We start from the raw sequence: 27,780 nt of genomic DNA, 5'->3' as shown, positions 1-27,780 counted from the left end.
GGTGTAGGCTAGTTGTCCAAACGTTCGTTGTGTCAATGTTGCTTTCCTATTATCTGACTTGGCCAATGATAGCAATGCTAGTGTGTTAATTTTGTGCAGGCTGCTGAAGATAAGAAGACAAACTCTGAAAACAGCAAGGCAACCCCATTGTTTCTTTCCAGTAAATCTAGGCCAGGTAATATGGCAATTACTCATGATTAATCTGTTTGGTTCCCGTCCTAATTTATGTTATGATGCAGTGGTCGAGACACTCTCCACTATCAATAATACAAGCCTGCCAAAATCGCCATCTAAATCTGTTCAGTATCCTCTGTCTCGAATGCAACGGAATAAATGTATGTTTGTGAACCAATTAATGGCTGAAGCAATGATGGAAATGGTGGATGAATCAGAGGTGCAGAGTCGTGCGACACAACAACTGATCAATGTTTTCAGAGACAGTGTAGCAAAGCAGAAACAACTTGCCCACATGCTTATGGGCGTCATCTGTGCTGAGGTTGCAGATTGTGACGTTGTAGATGGTTAGGTTCTGCTCATTTATTTGCAATGGCATCAATCTTTGATTGCCGAGTGGATGTAATTTCCTATAATATATGCTGGATGTGCAACGTTATTCCCTGTATGTCGTACCTTTGCTTGATCGGTTTTGGTCCTGTGCATAATTGCTCGTCGTAATGGGCTCAAATTATCTAATTTGGCCTAAAGACATGTACGAACTTTAGTGGGCCCATTAAGTTAATGGGCCGTTACTAGGCCGAAAGTTAATAGTCGGCCCTCTTACCTCCCGGGTCGTTAACAGGCCGACATCGAAGCGGGCAACAGGTGGCCCCAATTTATTTCACGGGCCGTTAACAGGCCGTTACTAAGTTTGGGCTACATATGGCCCAACTATACTGTAGGCCTTTAGCAGGCCGAAAGAGACAGCGGGCTTGTACTGGACCATGAAGACCATGGGCCGCTAAGAGGCCGAAAGTCAGGTCGTATTGTAAATGGCCCAACTGTGTTGTGGGCCTTTAGCAGGCCGGAAGAGAAACCGGCCTGGTATTGGACCATGAAGGGCATGGGCCGTTAAAAGGCCAAAACTAAGGTCCGAGTACAAATGGCCCAACTCATTTATGGTCCGTTAACAGGCCGAAAGGCACATAGGGCCGGGAATTGGCCCAACACTTAAATGGGTCGCTAAAAGGCCAAAACTCAGGTCCGACTACAAATGGCCCAACTGATTTATGGGCCATCAACAGGCTGAAAGTGACACCGGGCCAGAAATTGGCCCAACACTTTAATGGGCCCCTAAAAGGCCGAAACTCAGGTCCAACAACAAATGGCCCATCAGATTTATGCGCCGTCAACAGGCTGAAAGACACACCAGGCCGGAAATTAGCCCAATATTTAAATGGGTCGCTAAAACGCCGAAAGATGTACATCCTGAAAATTGGCCCATCCATTAACTGGGCCGTTAACAGGCCGAAATCTCATCGGGCCGATATTGAGCCCAAATATATAGTGGGCTGTTAACGGGCTCGAGCGGACGATGGGCTGCAATGGTGTCAAATCTTTAACGGGCCGTTGACGGGCCGAATTGGCACATCTCGTATGGGCCGTGGGCTTAAATGGACCTGACACAAGTAGGCCTTATATGGGCTGGCCTGCTAATTTTTACTGGGCCGGCCTTTTCACAGGAATGGGCCTCTGTTGGGCCATGCCACGTGTCGACGTATCATAGGCGCCTTCCGTCCAATGAGTGGATGACATCTGTCCCAACGATGAGCCGACACGTGTTTCCTCCAGCCAATGATGATTTTACACGTGGAAAATCCCCATTGGTCGGGGATGTTAACGGGTAATCAGATCCAAAACCCGACCCGATAGCTTAATGGCGTTCCATTACGGTGGATGCCACGTGTCGGTCACCCTTGACGAAAGCACTTCTGTGACGCGCGATTTATCGTCATGGAAGTGGACACTTCCGTGATGATAATTTTGGTAATGTCATGAAACACTTCTACGACAGCACAGGTATCACTATCTTGATTCTGTCATAAATTTGTCATGGATGTACATGCATGACAAAAAACGCGACCTACTGTGACAAACACGTATCATCACGGAAGTGTATTCTTTTTGTAGTGGTGCTATCAAACGTCACAACGTAACTGGGTGATTATAAAGATGCTCTACATGTGTCTACGAATGTGTTTGTTGGGTTGGCATAGATCAAGATTAGGATTTGTCACTTCGTGTATCGGAGAGGTATCTCTGGGCCCTCTTGGTAATGCACATCACTATAAGCCTTGCAAGCAATGTAACTAATGAGTTAGTTGCGGGATGATGCATTACGGAACGAGTAAAGAGACTTGCCGGTAACGCGATTGAACTAGGTATGAGGATACCGACGATCGAATCTCGGGCAAGTAACATACCGATGACAAAGGGAACAACGTATGTTGTTATGCGGTTTGACCGATAAAGATCTTCGAAGAATATGTAGGAGCCAATATGAGCATCCAGGTTCCGCTATTGGTTATTGACCGGAGATATTTCCCAGTCATGTCTACATAGTTCGCGAACCCATAGGGTCCGCACGCTTAACGTTCGATGACGATTTGTATTATGAGTTATGTGTTTTGATGACCGAAGTTCGTTCGGAGTCCCGGATGAGATCACGGACATGACGAGGAGTCTCAAAATGGTCGAGACGTAAAGATCGATATATTGGAAGGCTATATTCTGACATCGGGAAAGGTTTCGAGTGATTCGGGTATTTTTTTGGAGTACCGGGGAGTTACGGGAATTCACCGGGAGAAGTAATGGGCCTTATTGGGCCATACGGGAAATAGAGGAGGCAGGCCAAGGGGAGGTGCCCCCCATGGGTCCGAATTGGACTAGGGAAAGGGGGCGGTGCCCCCCTTGCCCTTTCCTACTCCCTCTCTCTTTCCTTCTCTCCTACTCCTAAAAGGGAAAGGATTCCTACTAGGACTTGGAAGTCCTAGTAGGACTCCATACACTTGGCGCGCCCCTAGGGGGCCGGGCTCTCTCCCCCGTCCTTTATATACGGGGGCAGGGGCACCCCAAAGACACATAAGTTTCTCTTAATCGTGTGCGGTGCCCCCCTCCACCGTTACACGCCTCGATCATACCATCGTAGTGCTTAGGCGAAGCCCTGCGTCGGTAACATCATCATCACTGTCACCAAGCCGTCGTGCTGACGGAACTCACCCTCGTCCTCAACTGGATCAAGAGTACGAGGGACGTCATCGAGCTGAACGTGTGCTGAACGCGGAGGTGTCGTACGTTTGGTACTTGATTGGTTGAATCACGAAAAAGTTCGACTACATCAATCGCGTTATTGAAACGCTTCCGCTTTCGGTCTATGAGGGTACGTGGACACACTCTCCCCTCTCGTTGCTATGCATCACCTAGATAGATCTTGCGTGATCATAGGATTTTTTTTTGAAATTACCTCGTTCCCCAACATCTACTAAATATTATGAAGTTATAAATAAAGAAATGTGCAGATTAAATTTTAGTAGTCTAAAGAACTATGTATGTAGATTATAATCCTAGAAAATAAATCATCAATAATTATGTATATATGAATTTTACAAAAAGTGCTATGATGAACAACAACACAAATACAATTATATAAAAGTCAGTACAAAATCTTAGTTATAAAGAATGATGGATATTAAATCATGTAAGTCTTAAAGAACTATGCAGATCAAATAATGAAGATTTAATTAGTACATATTAAAGGTACAATAAACAACATCAATGCAAATATATAGAATTATGTAGCAAATTAGGCCACGCAATTGCATGGGTCAGTACGCTAGTTAACATGTAGAAATCATCACTAATGTGTCTGGAACAAAATAAAATTATTTTATTATCTTTCTGAGCAATTTGGGAAGATAGAAACAATAAACTTTTTGGTAGTATCTAGCCAACATTGGCTAAAAATAAAATCAAAGGAAAACTTACACTTCCTGATCTGCAGGTCTGAAGGACTCTAAAATAGGACATCCTGATTTAGTGATAAACACATAGTGATCTGAGCAAGCGTAGGCTGGTGAGGCTAATGATTTGTTGATTATTTATGACATGTAATATTTTCCCTAAAAAATTATGGACCATTGAGGTTAGTAATTTGTAGTTACTTTATGATTAATACAATAGTAGAGGAACCTTTGCTACCATTATTTTTTTCGAAATGTGTCAATATTTACTCATGTCATTCTCCTAGCCATTTGTTAGAATCATTCAATATCATCATCCTACCTTTATTATCTCCCTTTTATAAGTGTTGATGGTCTCTTGTTGAAAGAAAAAAACGAGAAGTGGTCAATATGGGGCTCTTCACGAAATGCTTTGCTTTATTGATGTAGAAATTGACATCTATATATGCATACCAATTGGTTGTCAGTGTCCCAAATTCTAGTAGTTCTCCCTGAAAATGTTTACACCTAAAGTGCCAACATATGACGGGGGTGCCATGGCGAAAAAGTAAATCGAAAGTCAAAGGCACCTCCCTGTGAAGGGTCCACCGCTTGCCCCTTCAAGGAGATAAGTGCAACCAATTCTGATATAAAGTTGTGAATCTTTTCCCAATTGAACATATAGGAATACTACCACCATGATGTGGACCCCTATATGCACCAATAACTTCTGTCAAACTGTGTATAGAGGGGAGTATGGTTTCATACAAGGCTTGTGACAGCCTCCCACATAGAAAAGGCACCTATTTAATTCTGACATTTTTTTAAGGTTGATATCTTTTGAACCATAAATCTAATTAGTGATATTTTTATATATATTTAAATTCCTCGCGACAAGACCATTGAAAAAGATCGATATTGGATAGATTTGGCCTAATTTATATTAGAACTTTTCATTTCAATTATTTTTTATGTTTCATCTCGGTTTTCAATTATTTCACTCAATATTAAGAAAACAGTTAACTCATATTACAGTTATTTTACTCAATTTCATACATTCAAAACATATTTTAATTATTTCACTCTATTTTAAAAAAATACATACATTTCACACATATTGAATCATATTTGAAACCAATTTCATAAAGTTTAAATTATTTTAGTAATTGTAATCAACACTTTGGAATAGTTCAAATCCAGTTTTTAAAATGATTGAAAACACTTTTGTGAAACATGAAGTCACTCTGAAAACATTGAATCAAACTTTTCTAAAATAGTTGAAGTAACTTTTGTGGGGAAATATTTGAAGTACATGAAATCCCTGTTTTGGAATAATTTGAAAACTATTTTGTGGAACATGAAAGCTTTTCTTAAAATAGTTGAACCAAATTGGAATATGAAAGTTGTGAAATGTGACACCAAAAGTGGAAGCTGTGAAACTTGTGAAATTTATTCTAAATGTTTAATCAATTTTGAGAAAACATTGAACACATATTTCAAAATTTTCACTTAATTTCAATAATGAAATCAATTTGAAAAAACTACATTGTCTCAAATGAAACCGAACACATATTTTTGTTATATCACCCAATTCCGGAAAAGTTGAACACATATTTCAATTATTGTATTCAATTCTAGTTTTAGACATGTTTCAATTATTTGGCATACATTTGGCACATATTTTAGTTTTCACTAAATTTCTTAAATGTTCAATACATACGTCTATTATTTAACTCAATTTTAGAAGAAGAAAATGAATGATTGAAATATTAATCTAAATGAAGGTAAAATATGATAATAATTGCCTTATTTTATAGATCTAGTCATTAGGAATCCAACTATGTAATCTTTTTAAAATTTCAAAAGTAAATAGAATGCATGGGTTTTGTTTAGGGATAGGGTATCGAATTTCATTCGATATAAAGGTATTATGTGGGAAGGGATATGAGGAATACATGGGAAACTTTTTGGGCCTCAATTGGAAAATAGGAAAAAAGCGTAAGATAGGAACATCATAGGAATTAAGGTGTCATGCAAGCTAAATTCATACTCAGTTATAGATTGTACCCCTAAGATGAGTTACCAGGAACAAAATAGTTTGTCGGTTCAATGTTATAATATGCCTGATGGAAAAATAAAAACTAAGGAGTGTTTTTTTGACCATTCAACATGAATGGTGAGCCATATCAGAAACAATGAACAATAGAGGAGTATTTTCCCGGTTTTATAATAGTGGATGACACATCTTGTTTGAGATTTTTCAAGGTATTGGTTGATTCTATCAAGTCCTTCGGCCTTAATATTGATGACATTAGGGGGCAAGGTTATGACAATGGTTCCCATACGGAAGGAAAATACAAGAGGGTGCAAAGTCATTTGCTTGAGATATATCTAAGAGCTTTCTGGTTCTACCAAATGAAGGGAAGTTTTTGTTAGCCATGTGGAAGATTTAAATATGAAATCCTTGAATAATACTTGTTGGGAGAATCGGATCAAAAGTGCCAAAGCAATTATATTTCAAGTTCCTAAGCTAAGATCAACACTACTTGAGTTAAGGTAAAGATAATGGTATCGAACCCTAGGGCAGGAGTGATGCAAGAAAAAATGGGGTGCTTGGCACCTATGTGTTTACACTCGATATGGTCATTTGGCATGACATTCTATGTGTTGTAGGTACAGTGCGGGAAGTTGCAACTACCAAGCATGTCCATTGAGTCTGCATTAACACAAATAGAAGGTATGAGGAATTACTTTGACACTTATAGAAATGAAGGATTTGCTTCTAGTATGATCATTTCCAAAATATCAAAGCTAAAGAGGGCGTAGAGCCATCATTACAGAAAAAGCGTCGTACTCCTAGGAAGAACCAATTTAATGAAATTGACTGCGATGAAGCAATCTTGGAAGCTGAGAAGGGTTTTGAAGTTACTCATTTTTTGGTTCTGATTGCTAAGGCAACCGGCTCATGAAAATCGTATTGAAGAACTCCGATCATTGAGAAAAATATTTTAGATTTTTAATGAATTCAATGGCCTGAAGTTATTGGACAATTGCACTAAATTTGCAAAAATTCTTTTCCTTGTGATTCATGTGATATTGATTTAAATAATCTAATTCCGAGTTAAGTGTTGTGTAGTGGTTACGTAGTTTTGTTTTTTTAAATGTTAAGTGTTATGTATTTGACTTTGCCCAATAGATCAATGTCTGTTACGAAGATTTTTGAGTTTGCCCGAGGAGCGATCGCTCGCTGCAACGGCATAACTAACGACGCAGCCTGCACCCGCCCGATTCCAACATGGTGGTCACGCTGTAGGGCGCTCCTATATGTATCCCGGGTCACACGCCCAACACCAACCATACTGTCAGATTTCACCTGATCGACTTCCCCTCAAAAAAAAAAAAAAAACCTGATCGACTCGCTGCCGATGCAGATCCGTCACAGCCCACGTTCGCATGCTCCGTCCTTGGCGGGCGCAGGGGCGCCGGGATGGACGACGACGCTGCTCCGTCCGGCACGGGGACCGGGGCGCCGGGTTGGACCGCGTTCACTGCTGGTGCCTTGGGCGCCTCGCTCGGAGCTGAAATTTTTGCACCCGAGCGCCTGCATAAGCCATGGCGCCACCACGACCACGCCCAAGCAGGCGCGTGCAGTAGCAGGTTCCGATGTACGGGCCTCGTCGGCCACCACTAGCGCTCGTGTCCAAGGCAAGCTGCTCCTGCAGAGCTCCGTGGACTCGCCCGACGGCCGGCTCAGGCTGTCCGTCCAGCTCGTCAGCGCCACCGTCGCCGGTACATACTTATATTTTTCCTTTTCCTAGCTTAAGTGCTTGACCAGATGGTCAGCCGTACGTTATACCGTGAGTGCTATATATAAAACAGGGAGTGATGGGCGTGGCATGAGAGGGGAGGCGGCGGCGCTGGACGCCGTCATAGCGAGCGGAGAGACAGAGCTCGACGTGGAGCTGCCGTGGGACGACGAAGCCCTGGGCGCGCCCGGCGCGGTGCTCGTGACAAACCACTCCGACCTCCCCGTGTACCTGAAGCTGCTGAGCCTGACCTCGCCGGCCGTCCACTTCGTCTGCGACGGATGGGTCTATCCCGTCGGGAAGCACCCGTACCGCCTCTTCTTCACCAACGACGTGCGTACAGCCGTACACACCTGCAGTAGTAGAGAGATAAAACGTTCTTGAGTTTTGCACATGTCGGTAATACGCTTCGTACGTGGTTTTTGCATTGTCAGGCGTACGTGAAGGAAAACACACCGGCGGCGTTGCTCAAGGACAGAGAAGACGAGCTCCGTCAGCTCCGGGGAGAGGGCGTGCCGGCCGACGAGCCGCTCCAGAAATGGGACCGCGTCTACGACTACGCGCTCTACAACGACCTGGGGAACCCTGACCTACGAAAGGACCTGGCACGCCCGGTGCTGGGAGGGTCGGAAGAGTACCCGTACCCTCGCCGTACCAGGACCAGCCGACCTCCGACCAAGACAGGTTAAGGGCCGTTTTGAATAGCAGTATTATTCCGAAAACACGAGAATGAAAAACAAAAAGTAGTATTGCAATGTCATGTTCATCTGAATCCTATAGTACAATTTTGGTTTGCTTGATTGCGCCACAGTAAAAATCCCGGGGTTCTTTCCAAGAGGTTTACAAAGGAGATCCTTAGGGAAAATGCTACTCCTAAATTCTTAAAAACTTAATGCTTTAATTATACTAGAGGAGTACAAGATTCAATCGTATGTACTTAGGAAGTATACTAGAGGAGTACAAGATACAATCATACGAATCAAACGACCAACATAAAAGGTTTTATTAAAGATTTTAATGCCTTCAAATTTGTATCAATGAGAACTATAAAAGGGTGAGGCTAGAGGGCCACTTCAAATTTCTAACTATTCTAATGCTTGAAAAGTAATCCGAAACATATCTATCTCATGCTCAAAATTTTCTTTTTGCATTAGTTCTAATAACTAAATTTATTGCTCCAGATCCTGAGAGCGAGGCTAGAGTGCCAGTGGAGCAAGAGGTGTACATCCCCTGCGACGAGCGGGTCGGCCCCGCGGTCTCAGCGCCCAGCCTTCCAAAACTCGGCGGCCATTTCAAGTCCTTGGCCGACATTTACAGCCTCTTTGGACTTGGCCGGCCAACGCTTCTTTACGTAGCCATCCAGATTGTGGCTACTCTCTTCCGTATACTAGATTCAAACCGTTACACTATCAAGGAGCTCATCGACGGCACCGTCAAGCCCGTGCTCTCCCTCCCACAGGTCATCTCAGGTAGTAGAATCTTGCAATTGTCGTCTCATCCTGTGTACAGTACCATGACTGAATGAAATTCCCTTTATATATAAAAAACCATGCAGTACCATATACGTGTGATTCAATTGAGCTCATCGTGCCTGATTTTGGTGCACGTAGCGAATCCAAAGAAATGGCGGACAGATGAAGAATTCGCTAGGGAAATGCTCGCAGGGACAAGTCCCGTGGCCATCAAGCGTGTCACGGAGTTCCCACTCACCAGCAAGCTTGAACGGGCTGTGTATGGTGACCAAAACAGCAGGATAACCAAAGAGCACGTTGAGAAGAACATGGGTGGTAGCATGGCTGTGCCGCAGGTACTATATATATACCCTACATGACCAGAATTGTTTTCTTTAGCATGTATACATGAACAGAATTGCTAATTAGTATGTCTCTCGAATATCAACCAGTGTATATTTGTTCCTTTGGGTCCGACATACTTAGAAAACTAGATGACGCCCCATACGATGTTGCGGGAATCTTGTTAAAAAATGCATGAATAGTTGCTTAAAACATCTAAAACTAATGGAAAGCAAATATAAGATTAAAAACTTAAAAAAATGAACATGTAAAAAGATGATCATAATGGATGTGTGGCATCATTACAACAACCTGGTAATAGCCAGCAGCATGTGCGATATGGGCACGGCCTGGCGTTCAAACTCATATACCCTCTTAGCTTTGGCTTTGGTTCCCTTAGAAAACACAATTATCATATAACTTCTAATCATCTAAATCATGACCCGTAATCGTAAAACCATCAAAGCTACCCTTCTTCGGTAGAATTGATCCGAACTGACATTGCTGGGATGTAGCATACATGCCCCACCGATTCATGTGCCTCTTCCTCCTCCACAAGCACATGACACCATTCAACGAAGTCCCAAGGAGTGTCGCGACTGTTTAGAAGCAAACCTTCAAGTGTCGTGCACGCTAATATGGTCACCAACTGCGTTGTGGCCGACGGCTTCATTGCCATCGCATGGCAGCACCAAGGGCTCATCGAGGTAGTCCCCCGTATCCTCGAGGATTTCAATAGGTCAACAGTGAGCTATCCCACATTACCGATTGAGAATGGGGGTTTGTACGTGGCCTTGAAAGTAGAACAACAATGTTAGAAATGAGAACTTGAACAAGTCTGGCTTCAAAATACACTAGATGATTAGCAAGGTATAGTTAAGTTCATGAGGCAATTTTTAAGAGGTGAGGTATTCGGATAAACACCTACTTGATGAATCTTTTTTTCTCCCTCAGGAACCAATAATGAGGTCTCGTGTTCTTCCATCAATGTTCTAATTTTTCCTTCGCACGAGTTTAAACGTTTGTGGTTTTTTTTTCTAGCTACCACTAGTAGGAAAAGGGGCTTTTACCCCGGTTCATAAGGGACTTTAGTTCCGGTTCTGGAACCGGGACTAAAGGGTCGTTACTAATGCCCTAGCCCTTTAGTCCCGGTTCTTACACGAACCGGGACTAAAGGCCGTCCACGTGGCCGGTGCGGGGAGCCCAGGCAGGAGGGCCTTTGGTCCCGGTTGGTGCCACCAACCGGGACCAATAGGCATCCACGCGTCAGCACCTGGCAGGAGCTGAGGTTTTTGTTTTTTTTGAAAGGGGGTGGTTTAGGGGTTTTGGGGGGTTAATTTAGGTGTTTCATATATTGTGTTAGCTAGCTAATTAATAGAGAGAAGTGTCCTCTTCTCCGTGCTTTGTCGACGCTACGTACTATATACGTATGGAGAGGAGTAGACACGCTAGCTAGTAATCAAATGAAGGAAACAGAAGATCGTCATGAACATATATATATGCATACAGAGAGAAGTGATATCGACCACCTCTCCTTCTCCGAGATATTGGTCGAACAACAAGTTCTCGTATATCTATCCGACACTACCGGCTACATATATACAATAATTATCTCTTACAATACAATCTCCTAATTATATTGTAGGAACACAGGGTCCACATAGTATTCTCCGTTTTCAGCGATCACGTGGTCAAGGAAGAATGCCGCCAATTCCTCTTGAATTCCTCGCATACGATCTGGTGCTAGGAGTTGATCCCGCTTCCGAAAAATCTAATTTGAAGAAGGGGGTCAATACATATATATATGAATAAATGAAACTCAACACAAATGATGGTAATAAAATAAAATTGTGAATATTATTGTTTACGCACTTCATATTGTTCTTCAGTGTAGCCCCGCTCACAGGTATGGTAGCGGATGGACTCGCAAATGTAGTATCCACAGTAATTATTCCCGGGTTGCTGCCACAACCACTTTACAAGAAATAGAGGTCAATCAAACTGATAAGCAAGCATGCTAAATGGTATTGATCAAACTAGCACCTGAATCACTAGGAGATGCGCGGAACATGCTACTATAGTACTTACTTTCGGGTGTCTAAATTGCAGCTGGTTCGGCAGTCCCAGGGCTTTTGAGGTGAATTTTCTCCAAACCCTGCCAGACAAAGAAAACAATTACTTGATATCAGAAAATGAACAAAGTTGCTGATATGGTGGATAATGATCGATTTAACTTACTTCTGGAGCATTTGAGTCATGTTCGCATAGTCCTGGGGATCTTTTCGTCTCGAGTCTAAGACGGTTACTACTCCCGGCTCAAGCTTAATCTCTAGGAGAATATAGTGGAAGCTGCGCATGCATGCATAAGTCATCAATTACATTACCATAACCTGGACTAATAAGGGAAACCGAATATGCAGAAGACAGTAACACTCACTTGAAGTTGTAAGGAAAGAGTATTATATCTTTGTTTTGATTTATTACCAACGATTGTAGCAAGTTGGCCTCGGTATCTTTGGCATGAAATTTAACCTGATAATCATCTATGAGATTTGTGTTAATGAACCCAATATCACCGATTTGTCTTTTCTTCAATTCGGCGATCTTCAATCTGCATAATATAGTGAGGATAAGTATAAATACATGCAATGAAAGAGCTGACCTATATAGAGAGACTTAATGACAGAAGTAGTACTACTTACAGACAGTAGCAAGTGATCGTTGTTTTATCGAGGGACTTTAGATTGTAAAACTGGAAGAAATCCTCAAATGGAATATTCAGCAGTTCAATTCCAACGAGGTCATGCTCCGGTTTAACTCTCAGCGTTAAAGTACTCATCCCATCAGACTCTCTGCAGGTTTTCATGTACCAATCATGTAGTCTTCGCATCATCGTGCTTAGAGATTTGACATCTTTGACGAGAGGCTTCCCGTAATCGTATTTGTGTTCGTCCACCTCCATGATTTCATAATGTACATCGTCGGGCAGGTAATCTCCAAGATCGGTATAACCGGGCACCATACCCGGATCATTAGCGACGATGTCTTTTGACACCTTGAGCGGGGGGCACGATTGGTTCTCTTGTTCGCCGAGCTGGGCAATTTTTTTTCCCAGCTCGTCGTTCTTTCATCCTTTTATCACTGACAGTACTTCCCGACCGCTCCGCTTTGGCATATGCCTTTGTAAGAACGCGCTCATAGTTGCCTTTTGGCGGAGACTTTGGTGGTTTTGTCAGGGCAGCCAGAGTGCGCTTTGCTTTCACCGGATCTACCTTCTCCTCCGGAGGTGGATGTTTCTTTGCTTTGTCCCCTTCAAAGAAGTTCTTCACTTCGGCTCTTCGCGTTCTCCTCCTCGGTCCTCTCATATGGTAACTTCTCTGGAGTCTTCAGAGAAGGACCGAATCTGTATTGCCTCCCGCCTCTGGCAGCTGTACTGCTAGACGCCGGCAGAGCAGACGGAGCGGCTGCGGCTGTCTTCTTTCCTTGCTTACGAGGCGGAGGAGAAGGACTACGACGCGCCGGAGCAGCCGCAGCGGCGGCGGGTCTCTTCCGCCCTTGCTGACGAGGCGGAGAAGGAGGAGGCTGGCTGCTCTGGCGCGCCGGCGCTGGCGGAGAAGGAGGCGGAGTGCCGCCACGCGCCGGAGAAGGAGGCTGATGAGTGCCCTGATCACTCGCCGGAGGAGGAGGCGGAGGAGGAGGCGGAGTGCCGCCACGCGCCGGAGAAGGAGGCTGAGTGCCCTGATCACTCGCCGAAGGAGGAGGCGGAGTGCCCTTACTCGCCGGAGCCGTCCAGTTCGGAAGCTTGATGAGCTCCTTCCTCCATAGGCATGGAGTCTTTAGAGCTAAACCCAGCCGAGTCTCCCCTTCACCGGTAGGGTGGTCAAGTTGGAGGTCCTCAAATCCCTCCGTTATTTCATCCACCATCACCCTAGCATATCCTTCTGGAATCTGCCGGTAGTGGTAGGTTGCGCCGGGTTCAATAGGTAAAACAGAGCCAACAGCCGCCTTGACTTTCAAGTTCTGCCATTCCGCCATAAGGTGGCAATGTTGAGACTCCGTGATAGCATCCACGGGGTAGCTAGGAGTAGCCGCATGCTCCAGCTGAGGCAGCTCGGTGGAAGCCACGCTGCTTCTACGCTGAGATGGCGGTGTAGCTTCGGGGGCAGTTTCGGCATCTCTATTGCCGTCTCGTTCCTCTAGCACTTGAACCCTTTCGTGCAGACGCTGAATTTGGATCTGCTCCACTTTTTTCCTCCTCTCCTGGGTTTTGTAATCGCCCGCGTCCGGAAAACCAGCCTTCCACGGAACGGAGCCTGGCGTGCCTCGTGTCCGTCCAGGGTGCTCAGGATTCCCGAGGGCCATTGTGAGCTCGTCGTTCTCTCTGTCTGGAACGAACGTCCCTTGCTGCGCTGCATCGATATAGTGCTAAATCTTCTTGACGGGTATTGCAAGTTGCTCATCCGTCCAACGACACCTCCCTGATACAGGGTCCAAGGTTCCGCCAGCCCCGAAGAACCAAGTCCGGCAACGGTCTGGCCAGTTCATTGTCTGTGGTTCGATCCCTTTATCAAGCAGATCCCTCTCAGACTTGGCCCACTTAGGCCGGGCTTTGAGGTAGCCACCTGACCCCGTGTGATGGTGAAGCTTCTTCTTCGCAGCATTCATCTTGTTTGTCGCTGACATCTTCTTACTCTTTTTCGATGTCTTGTGGGCCACAAATGCGGGCCAGTGATCTCTGATCTTCTCATACCGGCTGATGAATTCAGGTGTCTCTTCTTTGTCGACAAACGTTTTCAGCTCATTCTTCCACCTCCTGAATAGGTCTGCCATCTTCTTAAGAGCATGAGACTTGATTAATTGCTCTATAATTGGCTTCTCCGGATCCTCCTCTGGCGGTAGGGTGAAATTTGCCTTCAGCTCAGTCCAAAGATCATCTTTCTGCATATCATTGACATAAGACACCTCAGGGTCTTCCTTCTTAGGCTTATACCATTGGTGGATGCTGATCGGGATCTTGTCCCTAACTAGAACCCCGCACTGAGCAGCAAAAGCATCCTTTGTCCGGAGGGGTTCAATCGGTTGGCCGTCGCGCGCGATTGCTGTGATCTCAAACATTTTATCCGAGCGCAACTTTCTCTTCGGGCCTCGTCTCTTTACCGCAGTTGTGCTCGATCCGGAGGGCTAGAAAAAAGAAGAAAGACGAGTGTTAATTAATATGTGTACATACCAAAACAATGAATGCATCAATTAGCTAGTCAGCACAGGCTTAACTAATATATTTACCTGGCCGGACTCTGTTCGATCACCGGAGCCGTCACCACGGGCTCCTTCTTGCACCAGCATTGGGTCACCGGAGCCGTCATAATCATGTCTTTCCTCCTCCACTCTTCGATCACCACAGCCAGCTTCTTCACCCTGTTCTTCCAGACCATCATTGTCCTTAAGATACGACAAGATATCACCTCCGGCTAAGATTATGTCCCCCAACACCTTTTCTGCTCCGGGTGTTTGGAGCGCAGACTGTTCTTGTGTTCATCGACATACGGGGTCACCAAGGTAGAGTTCTGTAGAACTGTGTAGTGTGCTTCAGACCAAGAATATCCGTCCCTACCTATTATTAAGTCCCCCCCTCCAAGCGTGCCTTTTCCAGTCAGTCTCCCCTCATACCGCGATTTAGGGAGACCTATCTTCTTAAGACCAGGAATGAAGTCAACACAAAACCCAATGACATCCTCTGTTTGATGGCCCATGGAGATGCTTCCTTCTGGCCTAGCGCGGTTACGGACATATTTCTTTAGGACTCCCATGAACCTCTCAAAGGGGAACATATTGTGTAGAAATACGGGCCCCAGAATGACAATCTCGTCGACTAGATGAACTAGGACGTGCGTCATGATATTGAAGAAGGATGGTGGGAACACCAGCTCGAAACTTACAAGACATTGCGCCACATCACTCCTTAGCCTTGGTATGATTTCTGGATCGATCACCTTCTGAGAGATTGCATTGAGGAATGCACATAGCTTCACAATGTCTAATCGGACGTTTTTCGGTAGAAGCCCCCTCAATGCCACCGGAAGCAGTTGCGTCATAATCACGTGGCAGTCATGAGACTTTAGGTTCTGGAACTTTTTCTCTGGCATATTTATTATTCCCTTTATATTCGACGAGAAGCCAGTCGGGACCTTCATACTGAGCAGGCATTCAAAGAAGATTTCTTTCTCTTCTTTCGTAAGAGCGTAGCTGGCAGGACCTTCATACTGCTTCGGAGGCATGCCGTCTTTTTCGTGCAAACGTTGCAGGTCCTCCCGTGCCTCAGGTGTATCTTTTGTCTTCCCATACACGCCCAAGAAGCCTAGCAGGTTCACGCAAAGGTTCTTCGTCCCGTGCATCACGTCGATTGAAGAGCGGACCTCTAGCTCTTTCCAGTAGGGTAGGTCCCAAAATATAGATTTCTTCTTCCACATGGGTGCGTGTCCCTCAACGTCATTCGGAACAGCTAGTCCGCCGGGACCCTTTCCAAAGATTACGTGTAAATCATTGACCATAGCAAGTACGTGATCATCGGTACGCATGGCGGGCTTCTTCCGGTGATCTGCCTCGCCTTTGAAATGCTTGCCTTTCTTTCGACATTGATGGTTGGTCGGAAGAAATCGACGATGGCCCAGGTACACATTCTTCCTGCTTTTGTCCAGGTATATACTTTCAGTGTCATCTAAACAGTGCGTGCATGCGTGGTATCCCTTGTTTGTCTGTCCTGAAAGGTTACTGAGAGCGGGCCAATCGTTGATGGTTACAAACAGCAACGCGTGCAGGTTAAATTCCTCCTGTTTGTGCTCATCCCACGTACGTACACCGTTTCCATTCCACAGCTGTAAAAGTTCTTCAACTAATGGCCTTAGGTACACATCAATGTCGTTGCCGGGTTGCTTAGGGCCTTGGATGAGAACTGGCATCATAATGAACTTCCGCTTCATGCACATCCAAGGAGGAAGGTTATACATACATAGAGTCACGGGCCAGGTGCTGTGATAGCTGCTCTGCTCCCCGAAAGGATTAATGCCATCCCCGCTTAAACCAAACCATACGTTCCTTGGGTCAGCTGCAAACTCAGCCCAGTACTTTCTCTTGATTTTTCTCCACTGCGACCCGTCAGCGGGTGCTCTCAACTTCCCGTCTTTCTTACGGTCCTCACTGTGCCATCGCATCAACTTGGCATGCTCTTCGTTTCTGAACAGACGTTTCAACCGTGGTATTATAGGAGCATACCACATCACCTTCGCAGGAACCCTCTTCCTGGGGGGCTCGCCGTCAACATCACCAGGGTCATCTCGTCTGATCTTATACCGCAATGCACCGCATACCAGGCATGCGTTCAGATCCTTGTACGCACCGCGGTAGAGGATGCAGTCATTAGGGCATGCATGTATCTTCTGCACCTCCAATCCTAGAGGGCATACGACCTTCTTTGCTGCGTATGTACTGTCGGGCAATTCGTTATCCTTTGGAAGCTTCTTCTTCAATATTTTCAATAGATTCTCAAATCCTTTGTCAGGCACAGCATTCTCTGCCTTCCACTGCATCAATTCTAGTACGGTACCGAGCTTTGTGTTGCCATCTTCGCAATTGGGGTACAACCCTTTTTTGTGATCCTCTAACATGCGATCGAACTTCAGCTTCTCCTTTTGACTTTCGCATTGCGTCCTTGCATCGACTATGACCCGGCGGAGATCATCATCATCGGGCACTGGTTCCTCTTGATCTTCAGCAGCTTCCCCCTTGCAGCATCATTGGGCACATCGTCTGGTTCCTCTTGATCTTCAGCAGCTTCCCCCGTTGCAGCATCACCGTATTCAGGGGGCACATAGTTGTCATCGTCCTCTTCTTCTTTGCCGTCTTCCATCATAACCCCCATTTCTCCGTGCCTCGTCCAAACATTATAGTGTGGCATGAAACCCTTGTAAAGCAGGTGGGCGTGAAGGATTTTTCGGTCAGAGTAAGACTTCGTATTCCCACATATAGGGCATGGACAACACATAAAACCATTCTGCTTGTTTGCCTCAGCCACTTCGAGAAAATCATGCACGCCCTTAATGTACTCGGAGGTGTGTCTGTCACCGTACATCCATTGCCGGTTCATCTGCGTGCATTATATATAATTAAGTGTGTCAAAAACCATTACAGAACATCATGAATAGATAATTAAGTGACCAAATTAATAGAAGTTCATCATCACATTAAAACCAAAGTACATACATAGTTCTCATCTAACAACATATATATAGCTCTCCAGAGCATCTAATTAATTAAACCATACATTGAAACTATGTAAAACATTTCAATGCGAAAACAAATGCGATCATAATCGCAACCAAGGTAACAATTGATCCAACGGCATAATGATACCAAGCCTCGGTATGAATGGCATATTTTCTAATCTTTCTAATCTTCAAGCGCATTGCATCCATCTTGATCTTGTGATCATCGACGACATCCGCAACATGCAACTCCAATAACATCTTCTCCTCCTCAATTTTTTTTATTTTTTCCTTCAAGTAATTGTTTTCTTCTTCAACTAAATTTAACCTCTTGACAATAGGGTCGGTTAGAATTTCCGGTTCAACCACCTCCTAGATAAATAAAATCTATGTCAGGCTGGTCGGTATATTTGTCATAAACAATAAATGAATCAAATAGTTATAAAAATATAATATATACCACATCCGAATCATAGACAGGACGAGGGCCGACGGGGGCGGATACCAAAACCATCGCACTATGTAATAAGAAGGAATAAAATAGTAAGAAAATTAGACAAGTATCTATCTAAAGTAAGAATTTTTTTCTTTCAAAAAGAAGATAAGAACAAGAGGCTCACCACGGTGGTGCCGGCGACGAGATCGGCGCGGGCGGTCGACGGCGGTGAAGACGGGAATGGGACGTGACGGGCCGCTAAACCTAGACAAATCTCGAGGAAAATGGAGCTTTGAGGTCGAGCTTCGAGAGGACAAAGCCTAACTAGTGTGGCTCGGGCATTTCATCAAACACCTCATGTGCATAGGAGGTGAGCTAGAGCACCACAAAGCCCTCCCCTCGCCGGCCAGAGAAAAACAGAGCACTGGAGTGCTCTGCTCGCGGGCGAGGGGTATATATAGGCACCTCATTGGTCCCGGTTCGTGGCATGAACCGGTACTAAATCCGGGCCTTCTGTCCCGGTTCATGCCAAGAACCGGGACAAATGGTTGTGGGCCAGGAGCGAGGACCATTAGTCCCGGTTCGTGGCTCGAACCGGGACAAATGGTTCCATACGAACCGGGACCAATGCCCACGAGGCCTCGGCCGGCCCCCTGGGCTCACGAACCGGGACGAATGCCCCCATGGGTCCCGGTTCGTGACTGAACCGGGGCTAATGTGAAAACTGTCCTGTGACCTTTGCCCCGTTTTCTACTAGTGTACGTAGAATTCTGAAAAGTGAAAACACATTTTTTTCTCCTTTTTTGAACATAGTACATGCAAGCGCTCATATATACGCGCATACACTCACCCATATTTGTTCTCTCCCACCACCCACCTTCGCTTCAAGCTTGCCACGCCGCTTGTCAAAAAAAAAGTTACCTGTGTGCTTTGAAGAAAAAATGCACCTGACTTTTTATAAACCATGGATAAATGGACACAAGAAAGTAAAATTAGGTAAATAAGATATAGAAACTTAATAAGGTCCAATAACTATTCTTATCGAGTGATAAATAACAATTTCTTCCTTTTCTCAACGCAGCAAAGACATCACGGTCCAAAAGTATTTTTAATACTAGCGCTTTTTTTCGTCCATGGCAATCAGGCTGGGCCAGAAGCAGTGCATCAAGGCTCGGTAACACATGCTAAAGTATAGCTATTTGCTGTTTTGTTTGAATTGATATTAGTTTCTGAGCGTTTTTCAGCAGAATTTTTTGTTTCCGTCAGTTCCGTACTGAAAAAATTTTAAAAAATAAAAGTTTACAAATTCTATTTTTTTCACAAATCCAAAAAAGTTCCTGAAATGGAAAATAGTCGTGAATTTTAAAAATGGTAAAACAGTTACAAAAGGTGTTCACAAAAAAAGGCGGACTAATTTTTTGCTAGTTTCAAAAATATTTCATGCAATTGAAAAATATTCATGGATTTCTAAATTGTTCCAAAATTCAAAAATGTTTGTGAAATCAAAAAAATGTTCACGGATTATAAAATTGTCAATGAATTCAGAAAAATATTTGTGAGTTTTACTATTCTAAATTCCAGAAAGGTTCACACTCAAACAATGATTGCAAAATTTAAAATAAGTGAGAAAATAAAAAGGCAAAAGAAGCCGACGGGAAGAAACACATAAAAAGGGGGGAAACTGGTTTAGGAAAGGTGGTATATGAAACACCGGTGGGAGAAAAACACGGGAAAAAACTGGATATGAGCCGGCTTTGATGCTATATGAGCGCCGGGGGTGGGGGGGATATTTGGTGCACCCTACCTTGTGGTGTTACCGATGCACCAAACTCGCTCAACACATTTTTAAATGTTTGGAAAATTTTGAAAAACAACATACCACATTCACACAACATCGTTGTGTGTTGTCACAAAATTCAAAACATAGCTTGAAAATCAAATATGTCAAATTCGGCACTAAATAGTACATAACATAAGTTGGGCTTTAGATTTGGGCCATTATCACATTGATGTCAAATTTGTCCTTTTTGTATCTCGTATGATGTTTCGAATATTGATCAGATACATACATGATGTTGTGTGAATGTGCTAGATTTTCATTTACTTTTTTAAATACTCTGCACGCCCGGGGGGGGGGGGGGGGGGGTGTCACAGTATCCCTCGAGTTGTGCAGGGCCTAGGATTGGGAGGAGAAAGAAAGTAAATTTGCCCGTTATGTTTCATCATTTTATGAAGCATTTTGATTGATACATCTTGTATTTACTCTGTTATGTGTAATAACATGTGATAGAAGCTAGGAATTCATATTGTACACTGTTGCTCAGAAAGTTTATGCCATGCTAAAATAGTGCATCAGTTCTGCCCATGCAAAAAAAATGTTAACTGTAGCGCCCCTCGGCCCACGCATTGTGTAGGCCATACAAGAGGGCAAGCTCTACTTTGTGGATCATCACGACTGGGTAATGCCGTACCTGAAGCGCATCAACGAGCTGCCAGGCGCCGAGGAGATGGGCGAGATCTCCCAGAGGAAGGTGTATGCTGCTAGGACGCTCTTGCTCTTGCAAGACGACTCGACACTCAAGCCGCTGGCGATCGAGCTCAGCTCGCCGGACCCGGAGGACGAGCGGCACGGCGCCATCAGCACGGTGTACACTCCGCCGGTGGACAGGGCCGGCGACGATACCTTCACGGCGTGGGAACTCGCCAAGGCCCACGCGGCCGCCAACGACGCCTGCAAGAACAACTTCGTCCATCACTGGTACACTTCGCCGGCCCTTACCATCGATGTAGACGGATGACATCATGACAATGCACGGTAGTACGTACTAATTCGCATGTGGGCTGGTTCGTGTGTTGTAGGCTGAACGCGCACGCGACGATGGAGCCGGTGGTGATCGCGGCGAACCGGCAGCTCAGCGTGCTACACCCGATCCACAAGCTACTGAAGCCGCACTTCCGGAAGACCCTGGAGATCAATGCCACGGCGCGGCAGATCATCTTCGGCGCAGGCGACCGGCGAAAGGGTGGTGGCATATATCGCGGCATCCACGAGGTTGCCTTCTTCCCCAGCAAGTACGGCATGGAGATGTCCTCCAAGGCGTACAGGACATGGAACTTCACCGACCTTGCTCTCCCCAACGAACTCATTAAGAGGTACTCCCTTCTAAACGCTCGAGATTTCACTATGGACCACATGCGGATGTATCTAGATGTATTTTAGAGTATAGATTCATTCATTTTGCTCTGTATGTGGTCCATACTGAAATCTCTTCAAAGACTTATATTTAGGAACGGAGGAAGTAGAATGCAATCGGTCACTCTACAATATTCAGATACTGAATTTGGAATTGGAAAAACTAACTGCATTTGTACGCAGAGGTGTGGCGAGAGGCGATCCCAAGAAGCCCGAAGAGCTGGAGCTGCTGATAAAGGACTACCCGTACGCGGTGGACGGGCTGGAGATCTGGACCGCCATCAAGGAGTGGGTCACCGACTACTGCGTGATATACTACGGCGACGGCGACGGCGCCGTCGCGGGCGACAGCGAGCTGCGGGCGTGGTGGAGCGAGGTGCGAAACGTGGGCCACGGCGACCTGAGCGACGCGCCGTGGTGGCCGGCGATGGACTGCGTCGACGACCTCGTGGAGACCTGCGCCACCATCATCTGGCTCGGCTCCGCCTACCACTCGGCCGTCAGCTTCGGGCAGTACGCCTACAACGGTTTCGTCCCCAACCGCCCCACCATCACCTCCGGGGAGGTGCCGTCCGACGCAGGTGCGGTGGTGACCGAGGCGGAGTTCCTCGGCCACATCACCCCGAGGAACGAGGCGTTCGGCCTCATGGCGCTCACCATGAGCCCGCCGGTGAAGCCGGGAGAGCCGCTCATGGGAGAGCGGCCGGACACGGAGCGGTGGACCAGCGAGCAGCGGGCGGCCAAGGCGCTGCTCGAGTTCAACGCCAAGCTGGACGCGGTCGCGGAGGCCATCAAGAAGAGGAACGCCGACGGCGCGCTAAGGAACCGGAATGGGCCCGTGGAGGTGCCCTACACGCTGCTCGCGCCGAGGGCCGACCCTGCGGCACCGCACGTCGGCGGGATCCCCAACAGCATCGCCGTTTGAGCACCACGTACGGTGCGTCTGTCGGCGCGTGGGTGCAGTATGATGGATGTCAAAAGGTGGACTTGGTCAATAATAAATAAATAAATAAAATGGTGGACTTCAACCCCGCCGTCATCGTTTCTGGCGAGATCCTGACGAGGGTGTCACGACCAGTACAGTGAGCAACGACGGGGCCAAAGGCTCTGACCCTGAGGGCCCAGCGAACAGCGAAACAGGCGAGCAGGAGGAGAAGAAGGCGCTGACGAGTGGACCAGGCAGCGTGTGAGAACGCGTGGGTGAGCTGGCCTGCGTGCCTGGCTGGGTTATATGTGGCGTGCGTTGAGCCTAAGAGGGCATCGAGAATTATTGTAACCGAATCTTCTATGAGAAGCTGATCTTCTCCGTCATCCTTCTTCTCCTCCCTGCTACCTACTCCTCCTTCCTTAGACCTAGATCGGACCCATTACAGTTGGTATCAGAGGTCAGTCGATCTGGAGACGGCGTACCCCCGACCGCGCTACACCACCAAGCAGGCTCTCAAGACGGCGGCGATGGAGGAGCAACTCGCAGCGTTGATCCAATCGGTCAAGGAGGGTCGCGCCGCCAACGACGCCAAGCTGGAGGCGATCCAGCAGTCGCTGGAACTCTGGCGACCAGCGGTCCAGAACCTGCAAGGTCAGATCGACGAGCTCCGAACTCAAGTGGGTCGGATCGCGCTGCATTCCGTCCTCGCGGATCCGGCGGCCACCGAGGAAGGAACCGCGCGGGCGCCACCGCCTGCCGCGTCGGGGCACTTGGGGCCAAGTGGCCACGGCGAGGTCGACGACTCCGGGGGTGTGGTTCACGGGGTGGTCACCATCCTGGTACCGCCTCCAGTCAAGGGTGCGTTACCTTCTTCCTTCTCGGATAATCCAGTACAAGGGGATCTGGAATTGGTTCATGGGTCGATGAGGGAAGGGCCGCAACATCACGCCCAGCATGCGTCGCTCGCGCATTGGGCTTTGCCCAGACTTGATTTTCCACAATTCGATGGGGATAACCCTCAATTCTGGAAAACTAAGTGCGAGAAGTATTTTGATGTCTATGGAGTCAGTAGGGATGTGTGGGTGCGGGTAGCGACTTTGCACTTTACGGGTAACGCTGCCCGATGGCTGCAATTGTACGAGTCGGGGATGAAAACTATAGAGTGGGAAGAGTTGTGTGCTGCACCCCGTAGTAAATTCGGACGCGACCAATATCAGGCGCAACTCCGTCAATTTGCTCTTAGTGCAGACGAGTTCGGTGTCGGATTATATGACACAGTTCGAGGAGTTAATGCATAATCTGCTAGCTCACAATCCCGGGTTTGATCCACTATATTTCACCACCAAATTCTTAGATGGGTTGCGTTCAGATATTCGATCTGGTGTGGTTTTGCACCGTCCAAAGGACCTCGATGCTGCCTATTCCTTGTCTCTGTTACAGGAGGAGCTGTTGGAAGGACAGCCGCGGCGCGATTATCGGCAGCAGGAGCAGCCGCTGGCGCGAGGCCAGCCACGTCCGGTGCTGGCGCCACCACCCCAGAGAGCCTTGCTGCCTGCACCACCAGCAGCAGCAGAAGATCGTCGGGGGTTGGATGGATCCCGGGGGGCTGAACGACGGCCCGAACAACCACCGGCTCGGGGCGAGGATCGAGTCGCCGCACTGAGAAATTATCGCAGAGCCCGAGGGCTTTGTTTCAAGTGCGGGGAAAGATGGGGGCAAGGCCACCAATGCGCCCCCACTGTTCAACTACATATTGTAGAGAAACTGCTGGAACTATTGCAGGCAGAAGAGATCGAGCGTCAAGAGCAAAACCCTAAACCTGAAGAAGAGCAACTGATGTCTATCTCCAAACTGGCCACCACAGGGCAGATGACGCCACGGACAGTTCGGCTGTTGGGTCACATTAATGAACAGGAGGTGTTGATATTGGTGGACTCGGGAAGCTCTCATACCTTTATCAGTGAGGCAATTGTGGGCAAGTTTACAGATCGCGTTCGGGCAATGGCTCCGGTGGCAGTCAAGATAGCAGATGGGGGACTGCTCTCGTGTTCGGGTTACATTTCCCAGTGCAAATGGGAGGTGCAAGGTCAGGAGTTCTCCACAGACCTGCGGGTGCTGTCACTAGGCTGCTACGACATGGTGATCGGTATGGATTGGCTTGAGAGCTGTGGACCCATGATGGTGGATTGGGTGCGCAAGACACTGACATTTCAGCACAAGGGAAATACAGTGCTGCTGCAAGGACTGTGCCCGAAGATGCAACAACCAGCCCAGATTTCTCTATCACAGTTGGAAGAAATGGAACGCAATGACTCTATTGTGCATGTGGTGTTGCTTTATACGAGTGAAGTCGATGACCAACAACAAATTCCTCCCTCCCTCCAAGCAGTGCTCGACCAATACCCACAGGTGTTTGAGGAGCCATCAGAGTTACCATCGAGGAGGCCGTGGGATCATGCGATTCCGTTGATGCCAGGGACCAAACCAGTGAATATACGGCCCTATCGTTACACACCAGAGCAGAAGAACGAGATTGAAAAGCAGGTGGAGGAGATGTTGCGAATGGGATTGATCGTTCCCAGTACCAGTCCTTTCTCGTCTCCGGTGCTTCTGGTCAAGAAAAAGGATATGACATGGCGTTTCTGTGTGGATTTTCGCCATCTGAACGCGATTACAGTGAAGTCCAGCTATCCTATGCCCGTCATTGATGAGTTGCTCGATGAGCTCGCAGGATCACGCTGGTTCTCCAAGCTAGATTTGAGGGCGGGATACCACCAAATCCGGCTCTTGCCAGAAGATGAACACAAAACAGCGTTCAAGACGCACCAAGGGGACTTTCAGTTCCGCGTTCTTCCTTATGGAGTGACGGGTGGCCCTCCCACTTTCCAAGGGGGAATGAACACACTCCTGGCTCCACTTCGGCGACATGGCGTATTGGTGTTCATGGATGATATCTTAGTGCATTCGGTGACCTTGGAGGAGCATGCACAACTCTTGGAGCAAGTCCTGCGCCGACTGGATCAGCATAAGTTGTATGCGAAACGATCCAAGTGCACGTTTGCACAGCCGAAGATCCAGTACTTGGGGCACGTGATTAGTCAAGAAGGGGTAGCCACTGAAGACAGCAAAGTGCAAGCAGTGCAAGAATGGCCAGTTCTAGAAACAGTCAAGGAACTGCGAGGGTTTTTGGGCCTTGCAGGGTACTATCGCAAGTTCGTCAGAAACTTTGGGGTGCTGAGCAAACCGCTCACTGATTTGCTACGCAAAGGGGCTGTTTTCGTGTGGACACCGACGACAGATGCAGCGTTTGGTGCGCTCAAGAAAGCGCTCCTGGAAGCACCGGTGCTCGCATTGCCAGATTTTACCAAAACCTTCGTGGTGGAGACGGATGCGAGCGCACTGGGGATAGGGGCAGTACTAATGCAGGATTTCCATCCAATCGCATACCTGAGTAAAGCCTTGGCACCCAAGAACTTGGGACTCTCTGCTTACGAGAAGGAGTGCCTAGCGCTGTTGCTGGCAATTGATCATTGGCGCCCGTACTTGCAGCATGCTGAATTCATCGTCAGGATAGATCAGAAGAGTCTCCTGCACCTTACGGACCAGCGGCTCAATACCCCAATTCAGCAACGAGCCTTCACTAAGTTAGTGGGACTGCAGTTCACGATCCAGTACAAAGCGGGGATGCTGAACCGAGCTGCCGACGCCTTGTCCCGCCGGACCCACATGGAAGAACCATCCCTGTCAGCGCTGTCGGTGTGCAAACCAGCATGGTTGGAGGCAGTTCGCTCCAGCTATCACGAGAATCAAGTGACCAAAGACCTCCTCACCCGCATGGCAATCAACCCAGACAGTGAGCCAGACTACAAACTTGTCAATGGCATTCTTCGGTTCAAGGGGAGGGTGTGGATTGGAGCAGATACAGAGACTCAAATGCACATCGTTCGAGCACTGCATGCCAGTGCAGTGGGGGGACATTCAGGGTTTCATGCAACATACAACAGAGTGAAGCACTTGTTCGCTTGGAAAGGATTGAAACAGCAGGTCAAGCAGTTTGTGCAACAGTGCATGACCTGTCAACAAGCAAAAACGGAGCGCATCTCTCCGGCTGGGCTATTGCAGCCACTTCCCATTCCTAGGCGACCGTGGGCAGTGATATCCTTGGATTTCATTGAAGGACTACCCAAGTCTGGGGGCTACAACACCATCTTGGTCGTGGTCGACAAATTCTCGAAGTATGCTCACTTTATCCCCCTAGCCCACCCCTTCACAGCGTTGGATGTGGCGAAAGTGTTCATGCAAGAGATCTACAAACTGCATGGACTACCACTAGGGATCATTTCAGATCGGGACCGGATCTTTACAAGTCAGGTATGGCAAGAGTTGTTCATATTGTGCCGTACGAAGTTGAACATGAGTTCATCATATCACCCGCAGACGGATGGGCAAACGGAGCGGGTGAATCAGTGCTTGGAAACATACCTCCGTTGCTCGGTGCACTCATGCCCGGGGAATTGGGCACGATGGCTAGCTCTTGCAGAATACTGGTATAATACTTGCTTCCACTCGGCTCTGGGACGCACTCCATTTGAGGTGATCTATGGACACTTGCCCAGGGAGTTTGGCATCTCGCAGGTGGATGAGAGCACTGTTCCGGATCTGGCAGCCTGGCTACAAGAACGGGAAGTTCTTATGGAGCACCTACAACAACAACTTAAGAAAGCACAAGACAGGATGAAAGCACAGGCAGACAAACACCGTACGGATCGTTCGTTCGAGGTGGGAGACAAGGTGCTGCTCAAACTCCAGCCTTTCATTCAGACTTCGGTGGCCAAGCGTCCATTCCAGAAGCTCGCGTTCCGGTACTACGGACCCTTCACGATCCATGCCAAGATTGGTGCGGCAGCATACCGTTTGAACCTACCAGCCACCAGCAAGATACACCCGGTGGTGCATGTGTCCTTGCTGAAACGAGCCTTGGGAGCCACAGTTCCAGTAAGTGCTGAACTACCACCAACTAATGATGTCCTGCAGGCGGAACATGTGCCCTCACGCATCCTGGACCGGAAGGGCGTCCAAAAGCTCGGCGAACACCAAGTGCGGGTGCTGGTGCAATGGGATGGCCTTCCGTCGTCATTGGCAACTTGGGAGGACTCGGACCAGTTGCAGAAGGCGTTCCCAGCTACGCCGCCTTGGGGGCAAGGCGGCCTACAAGGGGGGGAGAATGTCACGACCAGTACAGTGAGCAACGACGGGGCCAAAGGCTCTGACCATGGGGGCCCAGCGAACAGCGAAACAGGCGAGCAGGAGGAGAAGAAGGCGCTGACGAGTGGACCAGGCAGCGTGTGAGAACGTGTGGGTGAGCTGGCCTGCATGCCTGGCTGGGTTATATGTGGCGTGCGTTGAGCCTGAGAGGGGCATCGAGAATTAT

General features: G+C 47.3%; 1 protein-coding gene and 1 long non-coding RNA gene across 2 annotated transcripts; one reads left to right on the top strand and one right to left on the bottom strand.

Moving 5' to 3' along the window:
• The first annotated feature begins 7,360 nt into the window (after positions 1-7,360).
• LOC109738266 (linoleate 9S-lipoxygenase-like) lies at positions 7,361-22,363 on the top strand. The gene is made up of 9 exons (XM_040400706.3): positions 7,361-7,724; positions 7,815-8,074; positions 8,176-8,425; positions 8,923-9,107; positions 9,159-9,210; positions 9,352-9,548; positions 20,643-20,986; positions 21,088-21,381; positions 21,605-22,363. The coding sequence occupies exons 1-9, from the start codon at positions 7,361-7,363 to the stop codon at positions 22,344-22,346; spliced, it is 2,688 nt and encodes an 895-aa protein (XP_040256640.2). The 3' UTR covers positions 22,347-22,363.
• On the bottom strand, positions 10,899-11,659 carry LOC141041823 (uncharacterized). The gene is made up of 3 exons (XR_012203537.1): positions 11,623-11,659; positions 11,407-11,508; positions 10,899-11,305 (listed from the first exon to the last, which is right to left on the bottom strand). It is a non-coding gene; the product is annotated as an uncharacterized lncRNA (long non-coding RNA).
• Positions 22,364-27,780: the final 5,417 nt, after the last annotated feature.

This window comes from Aegilops tauschii, chromosome 2, assembly GCF_002575655.3.
Source record: "Aegilops tauschii subsp. strangulata cultivar AL8/78 chromosome 2, Aet v6.0, whole genome shotgun sequence".
NCBI lineage: Eukaryota > Viridiplantae > Streptophyta > Magnoliopsida > Poales > Poaceae > Aegilops > Aegilops tauschii.
The sequence above is the reverse complement of the archived record's forward strand: the minus strand, read 5'-3'. Positions and strand labels throughout refer to the sequence as shown.